The 15,307-nt window shown below is 47.6% G+C and overlaps 1 protein-coding gene across 1 annotated transcript; it reads right to left on the bottom strand.

Moving 5' to 3' along the window:
- Positions 1–8,019: 8,019 nt before the first annotated feature.
- On the bottom strand, positions 8,020–11,757 carry LOC136398113 (histone-lysine N-methyltransferase PRDM7-like). Its single transcript, XM_066372521.1, has 5 exons — positions 11,703–11,757; positions 10,671–10,772; positions 10,202–10,473; positions 9,755–9,822; positions 8,020–8,281 (listed from the first exon to the last, which is right to left on the bottom strand). The coding sequence occupies exons 1-5, from the start codon at positions 11,755–11,757 to the stop codon at positions 8,020–8,022; spliced, it is 759 nt and encodes a 252-aa protein (XP_066228618.1).
- Positions 11,758–15,307: the final 3,550 nt, after the last annotated feature.

The following is a 15,307-nucleotide window of genomic DNA, read 5'->3' as shown; positions in this document are numbered from 1 at the left end:
CGTGGGGAGGGGGAGATCAGAACGATGGCTTTGAGGAGTGTCTGTTTGGCCGTGACTGGAGTAACTTTGTAGATGCGGTCCTATAAAGATTTAAAAAAAAGGGGAGTAATAGGGGGATCTGCAGGGTCCAGCCTTTTGGTGAGCTGGAGATGGGTAGAGTCCAGTGGTTCCGACTGCCAGCAATCCTGCATGGGAGCAAGCCACCAGTTGCAGCATACCCTGGGTTCTCCGAGTCCAGGCCGTGTGCTAGGAGTTTGAGCAATGCGCCCACCTGGCTGGCTCGTTCTCCACGTAGAGGCATTGAGGAAAAAGCCTGTTGCTCAAAGGGGCAATCGCTCTGCTAGTGACCGGGCTGCTTGCAGTTAGGGCAGGGCTCAGTGGACAGCCACGGGCAGGGGCACTGTTGGGACCAGTGACCCTCCTTGCCACACTTAGAGCAAGCTGCTGGTGGGGATTTTCTTTGTGGCCCGAACTTGGGTTGGGCACCTCCTGGGCCTTGCCCCTGTTGCTCTCCCGGCCTCAGGGCTGCCACTAGAGCCTGGGTTTGGAGCGTTATCTTCTGCTGCATGTGGGCCTGGCGAACAGCCTTGGCCTTTTTCTACTAGTTGCAATTATTGAAAATTTTAAATGCCATTTTCACAGGTCCCGGATAGGAGTTTGGGGATTGAGAATAAAAGGAAGGGGGCTCGTGGGGAGCCCGGCACCCAGATCCATCTGGAAACGCTGGAGCCAGAGGCAGGACAGGGCCAGAACTTCCCGCAAGAAAATTGGCATTGGGCCTTGGGGTCCTGCAAACAGGTATAAGGGCCAAAGGCAGGATGAGAATGGCCTGAGGGAGGAGGGGCTTAAGAACACAGTGGAGAAGGGAAGGGCCCCTGGCCATCAGGGGAGGAGAAAGAGAGAATGGTATTTGCAAGTGAATAAGAAACAGGATCCTGCGAAGGGAGGAGGGGGGCTCTTGGAGGGAAGATACCCTAGCAAAAGAACGAAAGACATCCACAGAGGGACCAGAAAGGGGTCCCAAAAGAGGGGCACCCCAAGGGGTCAGGCAGGAGGGAGAGAGTTGGGAATCTGCAGAGAAGGAAAGATTAGGAGTGGAAAGTTTAGTTGAGGTTTCTCTGGCCAAAAAAAAAGGCCTGCGCCATGTAGCAGGCGGCACAGAAATTGGGACAGGAGTGCAAATACTAGAAGCCCTGAATGTAAGGGATCTCCAACCATTTCCCAGCCTTTTTGGCGATAGTTAAATTGGTGAGGGTGTTAAAACTGAAAGTCCCTTCAGGAGGTTACCTGGTCCGATTATCCAGTGGGTTCTGTGGCCTGGCCACAGCAGAGAACAATTTCTTCTTCTTTAGAGGGGGAGAGATTTCGGATAAGGCAACTCCAGGAGTGTTTTTGGATTAGGTTTAGATTCCTGTGCCCCGCGGATGTCCTCAGTCCTTGGAGTGGTCAGAGATGGTAATTGGAGTCCCAAAACTCAAGCTCTGGCCATGGACAGATAGGGAAAGTGGATGTGCTCGGGATGTCTTCACAGGCACACGCACACTCAGACAGAAAGAGGTCCCTGATGTAGCTACGGTTTCAGACAGGGAATCTCGGTGGAAAGAACTGAGGGGAAGACTGGAGGCAGCGAACTTTCAGCACCATGCGCCGAAGTGGGTAGAAGGTCGGAGATCCTGGTTCCTTCTCGGAGGGGAAGGAAAGTCCACCCGGGTTTTTGGCACCAAAATGTAAGGTATTTTTCTCTGTTGAGGAAGAAGGAAGGGGCATAGCCACAAAGTGTGGAATAGCAAAAGCTTTATTTAGTACAGCGCTTCCCAGACAATGTCCGCTGTTCCGAGACAGGGGCCAGAGAAGTCCCAAGGGGTGACTTGTGTGAGAGATATTTTAAAGGGTCCCTAGGGTGGTCTAGCTAATAATGACGTGGTGAAATTTCACTGGCTGGCAGACAGTCGCTCTTTTCCAACGGGCTCTTGGGAAGTTTCTTTTGGTGTGCATGGCTGTGGGTGGCCCTAGCCAAAATTCCCGGGTCTGGGTTCCCCACGTGACCGTCCCCCATTGCCCACCACCCCACATTTCTGTTGAGAGAAATGCACTAGGCATATTGCAGGACTATCATGGCTTTTTCCATTAGATTCTTACATTTTTTACATTGATTTGAAAGAGAGAGAGAAGCATGAAATCATTTTTTCAATTAGTTGTTCAATTTAGTTGTGTACAACTTGGTCACTTCTCTTAGGTGCTGAGATCTGTGACAAAACCCACACCCATGCACTGAGCCATCGGGTCAGGGCACCATAGGTTTTTAAAATTATCTTTCAGTTGAAATTATTTTAGAATTCCAAATGCAATGTATGCTACAAGTTATGTAAAATTGTATTTTATAAGTGTAAGTGTAAGGATTTCTGGGATTATGTGTTACTAATGATTTCAAAGTCAACTGTCATGAGAGGAGGAAACGGGTTATATAATTTCAAATCTTTGAAGTTTGTCATCACTTGCTTTATAGTGCAATGTGGTCCCTTTTCCATGTGTCCTCAGTGTGCTTCTCTGCTCTTCGGTCGTGTGCATCTTGAGAACAACACCTTGGTGGCGGTCAGGAGGAACAGGGGTGGGTACAGTGCATTATCTGCCAGTGGTTGCATTGCAGAAATCTAAAGAGGACAAAAATGCCCAGACAACTTGATGAAGGAAGTAGGATTTATTTAGCTGGTGGAGCAGCGTGACCCCCAAAGAGGCAACCAACACCTTCTCCCCAAACTTAGATTTCTTACATCTTATATACCTTTAATAGAATACAGGGATTTCATGCAAGGGGCTCGTGATCCCTTTGTCTAGAGGTATATGTCACTCTCATGACTCCAGGATGGGAGGGTGAATTTAGTTGGAGTCAGAGGATAGGTGTGGGATTTTTTCAGTTAAGGTATGTAAACATTGTTTCTTAAAAGCTTTTGAGAAAATAAAAGGGGAAGAGGTTTTCAGATAAGTTCTATCTTCTTTGCTCTGTGTAGCAAGTGGCCCCAGGCACCCTTTCAGAGAACTATAGGAAGTAGTTCATCTAGAACTGGCTGACTCAGTTACCCCTGCAGGCTCTCTTCCCTTGCATTCTTCTTGTTTTTTCCTCCTCAGGGAAGATGGGGCCTACCCTCCTTCCTCAGGTGATCCACTTACCTGCTTATGTTAAGTAAATTTTCTATCTCTCTATGGATTTTCTTTTTTAGTGGTAATCTATTGGTTCTGAAAGAGGTATTTTCTATCCCTAAAAGAGAGAGTTGGATGAAACCCATGGTTATTCCCTGGCCGGGTAGCTCAGTTAGTTAGAGCATCATTCTGATACAACAAGGTGTTAGGCTCTATCCTCAGTGAGGGGACATCTAAGAATTAATGAGTGCATGAGAACATTGGTACAATCATATTTGGAGTTTAGCAGATCTAACAGGTGTGAGTGCCATACTATAGTAGTCTGAATTTGCCATTTTCTAACGATATATCAGGCAAAGCTTATTTGCACAATGTTATTTACTTGGTCTGGTAGAAATAAGAAACATGTGAACTGGGAGTTTTTAAGGAGTTTATCTGAGGCAAAATGGCTCCAAACATTTGGAATGAAGATCTCCAATCCTGCAGACTGGCAATGTATTAATTTCTATTTTCTTTATTTATTTTTTAAAATTCATTTTAGAGAGTGGAGAGAGAGAAAGAGAGAGAGATAGAGGAGGGGGAGGAGCAGAAAGCATCAACTTCCATATATGCCTTGATCAGGCGATTTCAGTCTTTTTGTTTATTTTATACATTTTAGAGTGTGGAGAGAGAGAAGTAAATTTTTGTGTGTGTGTGGTGAGAGAGACAGAGGGACTGATAGTGACAGACAGGAAGGGAGATAAGAAGCATCAATTCTTTGTTGGGGCACCTTATTTGTTCATTGATTGCTTTTCCATATATGCTTTGACCAGGAGGGTACAGCAGAGTGAGTGACCCCTTGCTCAAGTCAGCAACATTGAGTTTCAAGCCAGTGACCATGGGGTCATATCTCTGATCCCATGCTCAATCTGCAACCCTGCACTCAAGCTGGTGAGCCTGTGCTCAAGCCAGCGACCTTGGGGTTTTGAACCTGGGTCCTCTGCATCCCAGTCCAATGATCTATACACTGCACCACTGCATGGTCAGGTATTTCCCATTTTATAGATTAAAAAACAGATACAGAGAAGTTGAGAATCTTGTTTTAGGTCACACAGCCCAGGGCAGAGCTGAGATTCAACCCACTATGGAATTATCTGGATTCCATGTGGTGTGCACCATGAGATTCTCACCCTAAAGGGGAAGTGAGGAGCATGAGGGATACCAGGTGCCCAGACTGAACCAGGCACATGGACATGCACACACACATGTTCCTCCCTGGCTTTCACCTCTGATTCTACAGAGGTCAGAGAAAACCGGGACAGGAGACAAGAGAAGCCAAAGGAGGAGGGTGATGAGCCTACTAGGAGAGAAGGCTCCACTTCCCGGGAGTCAAGGAAATCCCTTTCCCTGGTGAATCCTTCTCAAATCCCTCTCCCTGGGCAGTAACCTAAGTAGATTGACTCCAGACTTCCATGTTTCCAGGGTTGAGTTTCTGTGCCTGACAGTGTGAGTTTTCTGTGGCCCTCCTGGAACTCTGTGCTTCCAGTGATGGGGAGGGGGGAATTAGGTATGTGGCCATCATATCATAGTTTTATGGTGATAAGATTTATTAGAACAGGAGGTCAAGAGACCATGAAGGAGATTGGTGTTGACATTCCCATAGCACGTAAGGAACTGTTTGTCTAGCTCATCTCTTGTCATGAAAGTAAAGAACTTGTTTAACCAGTTGCTTCTGAACTAATTACAGTCTTGGGAGGGTAATGGGTCAGTAGACTTCCTCTGAAGTCCCCTCAGAGCTGGGGTAGGACCTGTGTAACAGCTATGGCTTTGGAAGTGCAAGTTAATGCTAATGACACAGTCACCCTCTTTGCATACAGAGGGCTTCTCCAGAGTGTGTCCTCTGGTGTCTGAGGAGAGTTGACTTCTGTGTAAAGCCTCGCTCACACTCCCTGCAAACATAGGGCTTCTCCCCTGAGTGTGTCCTCTGGTGTATGAGGAGAGCTGACTTCTGTGAAAAGCCTCGCTCACACTCCCTGCAAACATAGGGCTTCTCCCCTGAGTGTGTCCTCTGGTGTGTGAGGAGAGTTGACTTCTGTGAAAAGCCTCGCTCACACTCCCTGCAAACATAGGGCTTCTTCCCTCAGTGTGTCCTCTGGTGTCTGAGGAGAGTTGACTTCTGTGAAAAACCTCGCTCACACTCCCTGCAAACATAGGGCTTCTCCCCTGAGTGTGTCCTCTGGTGTGTGAGGAGAATTGACTTCTGTGAAAAGCCTCGCTCACACTCCCTGCAAACATAGGGCTTCTCCCCTGAGTGTGTCCTCTGGTGTATGAGGAGAGTTGACTTCCGTGTAAAGCCTCGCTCACACTCCCTGCAAACATAGGGCTTCTCCCCTGAGTGTGTCCTCTGGTGTCTGAGGAGAGTTGACTTCTGTGTAAAGCCTCGCTCACACTCCCTGCAAACATAGGGCTTCTCCCCTGAGTGTGTCCTCTGGTGTATGAGGAGAATTGACTTCCGTGTAAAGCCTCGCTCACACTCCCTGCAAACATAGGGCCTCTCCTCTGAGTGTGTCCTCTGGTGTCTGAGGAGAGATGACTTCTGTGTAAAGCCTCGCTCACACTCCCTGCAAACATAGGGCTTCTCCCCTGAGTGTGTCCTCTGGTGTATGAGGAGAGTTGACTTCTGTGAAAAGCCTCGCTCACACTCCCTGCAAACATAGGGCTTCTCCCCCCGAGTGTGTCCTCTGGTGTATGAGGAGAGTTGACTTCTGTGAAAAGCCTCGCTCACACTCCCTGCAAACATAGGGCTTCTCCCCTGAGTGTGTCCTCTGGTGTATGAGGAGAATTGACTTCCGTGTAAAGCCTTGCTCACACTCCCTGCAAACATAGGGCTTCTCCCCTGAGTGTGTCCTCTGGTGTCTGAGGAGAGTTGACTTCTGTGTAAAGCCTTGCTCACACTCCCTGCAAACATATGGCTTCTCCTCTGAGTGTGTCCTCTGGTTCCTGAGGAGATGTGACCTATCATCAAAGCCTTGCCCACACTCTCCATACTTGACAGGTACAATTCTCAACATTTCTACTCTCATAGACAATTTTTCTGTGTCCACTGAAGTCACTTTCTGCACTCTGCTGGGCGCTTCCTGCATCATTCTCTCTTGCTCACTAGACCTCCCCATATGTCCTTTGGGAGGTTTGAAAACAGCCTTTGAAATCCTCTTCCTGGTCCTGGTCCTTTTAAGCAAATGTTTGAACTGTTTTTTGACCTTTTGACCTTCAGCTTTGTCATCCCAGCTGTGTGTATCAGTATGTTGCTGCTGCTGATTTGGATCCTCTGGGTAGGGATCCTCTGATTGGAGGTGTTTTCTTGTAGATGTTCCTGGGAGAATATCAGAGGGGTGACTGGGTCCCACATGCTCACTTAGGAATTGCTGACTGGAGAAGGCCAGATCACAGGAGGGACATGGGTGTATCTCTGGCTGTGGTTCTGCTAAAAGAAAAAATTGTGGTCAGGACTGATGTTGACAAGGCTGCCTGGGTCATATGTTTTGTTTGCTGTTAAGATCTGTCCCACAATGTGTTTGACAATGGGTTGACAATGTGTTTCCTTACAGTGTGTTTTTTCTCTTCATTTCTTCTTTAGAAATCCAGAATCTCCATATCAAGAGTCCTTTCTGCACATTACCAGATGAAGGACTTTCAAGTAGCATCAGGGGCTGTTTTACCCCTTGTATGGGTGATCTTTTCTATATACATGTAGCTTTTAACACATTTAGAAAGACCACTGGCCCCAACTAGGAATTGCTTCTCTCATAGTTTCCCACAGATGAGAAACTGAAAATATGTCCTTCCTCAAGCCTCACACCAAATGTTCATACCTGATTTTATTCAGTGTCAACCCATTTCATATACAATGGGAAGTTCTAGTTCCAAATATTTCCCCAAACATACTTTTTAAAAGTTGAGTGATTTTAGAGAGACAAAGAGAGGAGTAGGAGGAGGTGGAGGAGGAGGAAGGTGAGAGATAGAGAGAGAGAGAGAGAGAGAGAGAGAGAGAGAGAGAGGCATATTCATTGTTTTACCTGGACATGCAGTCATTGGTCATTTCTCATATGTGCCTTGACGTGGGCTGAACCTTAGTATTACAAGGTGATGCTCTAATCAACTGAGATAACCAGCCAGGGCCCCCAACCATACTTCTTACATGACTGATTCTTATCCCCCTCCAGCTAATCTACCGTCTTCTCTCACTTGGAGATGAAGTAATCTCTGAGGATTTCCCACTGAAGTGTATTTTCCAAAATTTAACAAAGCAAATCTTAAGAGAATTAGCCACCTTTTAGCTGAGAATAGTCCCATTTCACTCAGGAAGGTTACCAGTGTCTTAGCTTGGATCACACCACTGCATTTCCAGGCTGCTGGACATCTATCCAACCTCTGCTCTTACCCTGTATGCTAGACAGGAGTGGCCCTCAGAAAACGGGCCCTGGGCAGTTTGCACAGTGGACAGAGTGTTTGTCCGGTATGTGAAAGTCCCAGGTTCAATCCCCGGTCAGGGCACACATGATGAGTGACTATCTGCTTCTCTTCCCCTCCCTCTCCCCTGACTCTCTCTCTCTTTCCCTCCCACAGCCAGTGGCTCGAGTGCTTAGAGCATCAGCCCGATAACTCAAGTGGTTCAAGTGTTGACCTCAGGAGCAGAGAATAGCTCAGCTAGTCTGAGTGTGGACCTCAGACTGGAGTTTCTGGGTGAATCCTGGTCAGGGCACGTGAAGGAATCTATCTCCCCTCCTCACACATAAAAAAATTAAATCAAAAGTAAGAAATATAAAGATTTTTCCTAAGAATCAAAGACATATGAAATGAATCCTTAATTTCTGAAGCATCTGATTTGAAATCTTACTGACTTTAGAGTGTACCATGAAAATTTCTAAGGTGAGTTCTCTCTTTCCATTTTTTAGAATGGTTGTGCTCACCTCTAGCTGCTGTGAGCTTTCTCTTCCGATTGCTGCCACATTTGATGCCCAGCTTCTGGCCAAACTCGTCACCATACCAGACTAGCAGCTCACAGTCTGGCCTGATGACCCGGCAGGTTCGGTAGAAAATCTGCCTGTGATACTGAAAGGCCACCAGGTTCTGCTCTTCATCATCCCGGGCACAGTTCACATACCTGGAATTGAGGCAGGTGAAAGAAAAGAAACCCACAGGCGATGAGTTCCTACTACCTCTCAGATCCATGTCTAGCTCTGCACCTGACACTGAGGCTCTGATGTCGCCCACTTCCACAGTGCTCCCGGAGAACCTCCTGTTCAATGTCTGAGCCTGTCACAATGTCATACGACTTCCTATCTCCAGGTCCTGCTTATGGTGCTCATCCTGCCTAATACCATTTTCCAAAGCCAAGTCCAGACGTAACTTCCACCCTGATTGGCCATAAAACCCAGTGACCTCTAGCTTCTCTAAAGTTTAACTTGGGTTCTGTTTTATATCACAGAACTTGCTACTTGATGTTGGACTATGTGTCTAGATTAGTTCATATCATTCAATACTCAGCCTAAGTCCATCTTCTCTTGAGAGGCCTTTCTCCATTCTTCTCACATTTTATTTAGGTAGCATTTTATGCCTGACCCAGGTTCCCATAAAAACATGGAGGACTTCCCCCACCACCAAAGTGAGAAGCAGGGAGGCATACAGACAGACTCTGCATGTCCCCGACTGGGATCCACCTGGCATGCCCACCAGGGGGCGATGCTCAGCCTTTCTGGGGCATTGCCCCGCTGCAACCAGAGCCATTCTAGTGCCTGAGGACAGCCATGGAGCTGTCCTCAGTGCTGGGGCCAACTTTGCTCCAATGGAGCCTTGGCTGCGGGAGGGGAAGAGAGAGAGATAGAGATAAAGAAGAGAGGGAAGGGTAGAGAAGCAGATGAGCGCTTCTCTGTGACCTGGCTGGGAATCAAACCGGTTGGGCCAACGCTCTACCACTGAGCCAACTGACCAGGACTTGGAGGTCCCTTTGTCTTAGCAAAATTATAAAGAACAGTAATATCTTATTCACATTCTGCAGCCTCTGATAAAAGAGCCCCTCAGGGAAGTGGCCCATGATCATTGCTCTGCAGGCTTCAGAACTCAGTTCTAGTTAGAAGTGAGGCTGGGATAACTGGCTGCCCTCACAGCTTTAGGCTATCCTTTGTTTAGGTATCCTGGCACTGTGCACTTCTCAAAAAATAGAAAAATTATAGTTAAATGTTTCTAAAATCAGTTGTTTCACTGTGCCTGCAATTAGTTCTCCATAAGAAGATGGGTTATATGATTTAAGTAATGAATACCTTCCTCTAAACTTGAATATAGGAAGGGCTTAAATAATGTTCATTAGATCAATTAAAATGTAATCCAGGCCTACAAAGTTTTTTTCCAGTGACTAAATTTTTTCTAGGATAGAGATTTATATTTTGAGGATATATTCTATATTTTTATTGTCTTTTTTCCTCTAAATACCTCTTGCCTTGAAAGAGCACTGAAAGGAGAAAAAAGAGGAACAGAGGATTGAGGGAGACCACTGAGGGAGGCATGATGAGAAGGAAAGATGTATGGGCCTGAGAGGGATGAGTGTTCTCCGTGACTCCCTGAAACTTCTTGGCCTTACCTCATCCAGTTGGCCCAGGATTCATCCTTCCCATCCACATACTCATGGCAGTTTCTCCCTTTGGTGATCTGCATTTCAGGAAGAAAAAATAAATGCTTTTTTTCAGATGAGGTGATAGAAAAATTATTTTACCCTACTGCCAACAAAGGTCTTTCAGCTTGCATGCATTACCACTTGTGACTACATGATATTTTTCTTACTCATCACATCTGAGTTGACCTGTCCACTCAGGGCTGGGAGGAGGCATTCCTTTGTGTCTGTACCACTTTGCTCCCACTTAACCTGTGATCCTCAACAGGAGCTCCATGGTCTGCAAAGACCACTCAGAACCCAGAACTAGCCATAATGCCTCCATCCATGTCCTAGTATGTAGAACGGCAGGTCCCACCAAGCCATGGGAGGGATGTGAGAAGTCACAAGACAGGGAAAGAGGTAAATACTTCTCACCAGCCAGGAGTATCCGTTATTGCCTGCCTCTTCATCTTCTGTGATCTGGCCCTCATAAGGGCCAAAGTGCAGACCGACTGGCAAAGCAGATGCCTCGTTCCACACTCCAAGCCCAGCTTCAGGGATGCCCGATGGTCTGATTCTCAACCCAGGGGGCAGAGTGAGGGCTGCGTGGTTTGGATGCCCCTTATCCACTGCAGTGTCTTTTACAAATGTAGGGGGCCCATGCACATTACAGCTGTCAATGAAGAAGTTCTGACATTTCTCACAATCTGGGGGTGAGAGCAACAGGGATTAAGGAAGGTGTAGTGCATGTTCCTGGACATATAGCTTCAGAGAGAGCCCAGGCACTCACATCACTGAGCCTCACTTCTGTAGTGTGGGTCCATATGGGAACAGAATGCTCTGAGGGCCAAATGACCAGATGAAATTATTGTATGAATAAACATGCTTTGTGAGTGTCACTTACAGAGGTAGTCATCGTCCTGGAGCTTGCTGACTTCTTGGTACACATGGCCTTTTCTTTCTCGTAGGCTATACATCTTTACTTCAGTCTCCTTTCTCCTGAGTTCTAAGTTGGAGAAGAGTGAGTTTGGTGGAGTCTGGAGTGTTAGTCCCTCCCATCAAATTATCACCTGTCCTTCTATATACTCTGGTATATTCCTTTGTGAACTATTGGCTCAGAGAGCCCCTATAATAGTAAGCCTCTACACTGACTACAGATGGCCAATTCAGTATTTGTTTCCAGATCTTCCCATTATTAGGTTTAACTTCTCAAATTTTAGTTATTCATAAAATATTTATTAAGGGCACAGTATATGTAAAGTATTGAGGACAGGCCTAGTATACAACACCAACAGCGTATGGTCACTATTATCAGATATGTATTTATTGGACAACGTGTATGTGTCAGTTCTGTTACATTGAATTTAAGCTCTAGCCAGTGGCTCAGTGGATAGAGCTTTGGCCCAGTGTATTTCTCTGGTTTGATTCCAGTCAGAGTACATAGGAGAAGCGACCATCTCCTTCTCCCCCCCCCCTCCGTCTGCCCCTTCTCTCCTTCTTCCTTTCCTGCAGCCAGTGGCTCAAGTAGTTCAAGCATTGGCCCTGGGTGCTGAGGATGGCTCGGTTAGCCAGAGAACATCATCCTGAGGTGCTAAAAACCAGCTCAGTACTGGAGAATTGGGGTTCCTGGTAAGAATGTATACGGGAGTCAGCCTCACTAACTCTCCTCATATTACCTAAAAAATAAATAAATACATACACAAATAAACTGAATACTTTCAAAGAATATATGCATGTATCCTTACCTTACACATTAGCATTTAAGAGCTCAGAGAATTTGTAAGATTTCCCCAAAGCTCCAGTGCTAAATTCACTCTCAGTTTAGTAGAGCTTAAATCCAGGCCTATCCAAAGTCCACCCCACATTCCTAGGCCATACTTACTAGCCTTTCTAGAGGACTCAGAGGAACTGAAATCTACAAATGATTTTCTCTTACCCAATTTTCTTCTAGAGTGTTTTCCAGAGGGTCTCGCTTCTCCAAGATGGACCATGATGCTAAGGACCCAGGTTTGAAACCCTGAGGCTACCGGCTTCAGTGGGGCCTAATCCGGCTTTAGTGCAGGCTCACCAGCTTGAGCACAGTGTCGCCGGCTTGAGTGTGGGATCATAGGCATGACCCCATGGCTGCTGGCTCAAGTCCAAGGTAGCTGGCTTGAGCAAGGGGTCACTCACTGTGCTGTAGCCCCCCCAGTCAGGGTACATATGAGAAAGCAATCAATGAACAGCTAAGGAGCTGCAATGAAGAATTGATGCTTCTCATCTCTCTCCCTTTCAGCCAGTCTATCCCTGTTTGACCCTCCTTCCCTCTCTATCTCTAAAATAAAAAAGAAAAAAAAATTGGCCAATTATATAAAAAAATAAAGGTCACTTACCTGGACAGAAAGTCCATTTCTTTAACATAACACTTTCTCTTTTCTGTTTTTAAAAAAAATTTTTTTTAATTTGCCTGACCTGCGGTGGCACAGTAGATAAAGCAATGACCTGGACACTGAGGTCACCAGTTTGTAACCCCAGGCTTGCCTGGTTAAGGCACATCCAAGAAGCAACTACTATAAGTTGATGCTTCCTGCTCCTGTCTGCCTCCACCTTCTCTCTTTCTCTCTCTCTCTATAATTAATTTAATAAATTATAATTTTTATTAATTTTAGAGAGATAGGAGGGAAGACAGTGAGAGAGAAACATTGATTTGTTGTTCCACTCATTTATGCATTTAGTGGTTGGTAATTATTTTGTCTTTTCATTTTTTTTTAATTTTTTTTTTTAGCTAGAGAGGCAGACAGACAGGAAGGGTCTGCAGCACTTTGGTTGTTCATTGATTGCTTTGTCATACTTGCCTTGACCAGGGGACTCTAGCTCAGTCAGTGACCTCTTGCTCAAACCAGCAATCTTGTGCTTCAAGCCAGTGACCATGGGGTCACGTCTACGATCCCACACTCAAGCTAGCGACCCTGCACTCAAGCCAGTGAACCCATCCTCAAGCCTGCAACCTTGGGGTTTGGAACCTGGGTCCTCATTGTCCCAGGTTGATGCTCTATCCTTTGTGTTGCCACCTGGTCAGGCTTCAATGGCTAATTCTTATATGGGCCCTGTCCAGACATCAAACCCATATCCTTGGAGTATGGAGATGACTCTAATGAATTAAGCAACTTAGCCAAGGCTCCTGTCTTCTTGTTTCAGAGTAGCCTTGTCCAGTCTAATGGTACAGTGACCACCTTGCCTCCTTTCCTTCTTATCCTTTCACGTCTACACATGTAACCGTCCTTGCCCTTCCTTAATTATCAGAGTCTGGTCAGCACTGAACAGTCTTGGGAACAGAGCCTCAGGTCTGTGGACCACAGAAACCAACTGGGTCAAGTTAGAGATCACATCTGGACTTCAGTTGTGTTTCAGTGACCCATGAACGCAGAAGGACCTTACTGACCACACTCTCATGAGACCAGACACACTGAAGAGATGGCTGACACAGGGCCTGATACAATAGTCCTTACCCTGGCTCACAACCCCAGCTGCCTTAATCACCACAATTAATCATTTCCCGTCTGCAATGTGGCTGGCACTGCCCAGACAGCCCTGTCCTGGAGCACTGCTCACAGGCCTTCCTCCTTCTCTTGTGATGACAAGTGCTCTGAATGAGTTATTTCTTACGTGCTTTTATACTTTACCATTCCTGCCCATGAACACATCTATAAATATGTGTAATTATTTACACATGGAAGCAGTGTAGCAAATCGCCCCTTACTGCACAAGGCACTGTTTGCAAATCGCTCATTTGCTAAACGCGCAAGCTCTGTCCCTCGTTAGCCACTGAGAGGGCAGAGACCTGACCCCGGGTTGGTTTCTAAAGGGCAGCGCTGTTCTTGCAGCCCCTCACCTCGCTGTCTCCGAGTCCAGTCTTCATGCGAGTCCTCAGTGCCCTCCGCGGGGGGTCTGGTGGTCTGCCTGCGGTGAACCATGAGAGCATGCCGAGGGGCTCTGAGGCCTGGGGAGAAACAAAATCGTGGTCCCCCAAGCGAAACGCCTGAAGGAGCAGCCCCGACCCTCGGCCGCCCCCTGTGCTGCCCCACGGTTTTCTCCCGGTTGCCGCATCCCCGTCCCCATCCCGTCACCTTTGCGCAGCATTGCGTCCGGGTTCTTCTCCACGTTGGGGCAGTGCGCCTTCTCCCAGTTGCCCCCGGCGGACACCCCTCCGGAGAGAAGTAGGCGCGATGTCCCTGAAGACGTTGGGTGCCTGAGGGGAGACGGGGCCACGTGACCCCTTGGAGCGGCTGGCGGGAACCGCCCCTCGCCCCGCTGGGTCCTGGCTGCTCCCAGCCCCCCTACTCCTCGTGCGCGGGCTATCCTGCAGTGCAGCACACGCCCTCCACGCGGCTTCCTCCGCTGTCCCGCAGGCTCCTGTCCACATCTATATAACCGCCATCCCGCACGCCCAGCACCCACGTGCCTGCACGGGAGATAGCGCTGAGGCTGACTGCATGGCCTACCAGCGCGCATATTCGCGCGTGCGCGCTCGCGGGGGTGTCCCAAGAGGGGACACGTGGGGCCAGCCTCCGGGACGCAAGCACGGGCCAGGGCGGGGACTTCATCCAAGTCAGTGACCCCCTTGCTCAAGTCAGCGACCTTTGGGCTCAACTGGTGACCATGGATGGGGTCATGTCTATGATCCCGCGCTCAAGCTGGTGAGTCCGTGCTGAAGCCTGATGAGCTTATTACATTTTCTTGATATTCAGGTGCTCTCTTGAGTTCTTCTGTTCTACTCTCAAGTTTATTGAACATCGTTATGACTGTTTGCTTTGAATTCTTTGTCTGATTACCCATGTTCATTTCATTAGGATAGCTCTCTGGAGTTTTTCTCTTGTTCCTTCATTTGGGGTATATTCTTCTGTCTCCCCATTTTGTTAGAATTTCTGTTTTTGTTCCTTTGAGTAGAATGAAATAGGCCCAGTCTTGAAAAAGTTGTCTTTGTTACATTGTGTGTTGAAATAGTTTCAGCCTGCAGGTTGTCATTGTTGTCATGGGGGGGGGGGAGGTGCATGCAGTGCCTGTCATGTCACCTGGCCTGAAGGAGTGGGTTCTGAATGGGCCGCCTGGGGTGTGTGAGCCTCCTTGCCCTTTTAACTTGGGCAGGGCTGCCTGGTGTAAAAGGGGCTGCATGGTGTGTGCTTTGCATGTCCTGTTTTAATTATCTGTTGTCAGAGCACGGTCTGCGCTGGGTTACCTGATTGTTTTCTTGTATCTCACCCCCCCCATTAGATCCACCCTTTGTCCTGGTGGGGTAGCCTGGGTGCACACACAGCCTTTATTTGTTCATTCTTCACCTTCTCGGAGCTTGGCAGCCCTGTGCACATGCACAGCATAGCCCGCCCGCCCCCCCCCACTCCACACTGGGCTGCAAGGTTTTGCTAGCTTTGCGCTTTCTTTGGGTAGAGCAGCCTGACCAGTGCGTAAAGCAGCGCCCCCCCCCAATCTCTGCACTTTCTCTGGGTCAAATAGTACTGCAGCTGGTACCAGAGTGTTTGCTAGCTCTGCACTCTCTCAAGGTGG

The sequence above is a fragment of the Saccopteryx leptura genome, chromosome 3 (genome assembly GCF_036850995.1).
Source record: "Saccopteryx leptura isolate mSacLep1 chromosome 3, mSacLep1_pri_phased_curated, whole genome shotgun sequence".
Lineage (NCBI taxonomy): Eukaryota > Metazoa > Chordata > Mammalia > Chiroptera > Emballonuridae > Saccopteryx > Saccopteryx leptura.
This window is presented reverse-complemented; position numbering and strand designations above follow the sequence as displayed.

Coding starts and splice junctions, on each gene's coding strand:
- LOC136398113 (XM_066372521.1), bottom strand. CDS start 11,757: ATGGTCCATCTTGGAGAAGCGAGACCCTCTGGAAAACACTCTAGAAGA. Junction 10,474..10,670: donor CCAGGACGATGACTACCTCT/GTAAGTGACACT, acceptor TCTCACCCCCAG/ATTGTGAGAAATGTCAGAAC. Junction 8,282..9,754: donor TCCTGGGCCAACTGGATGAG/GTAAGGCCAAGA, acceptor CCTCAATTCCAG/GTATGTGAACTGTGCCCGGG.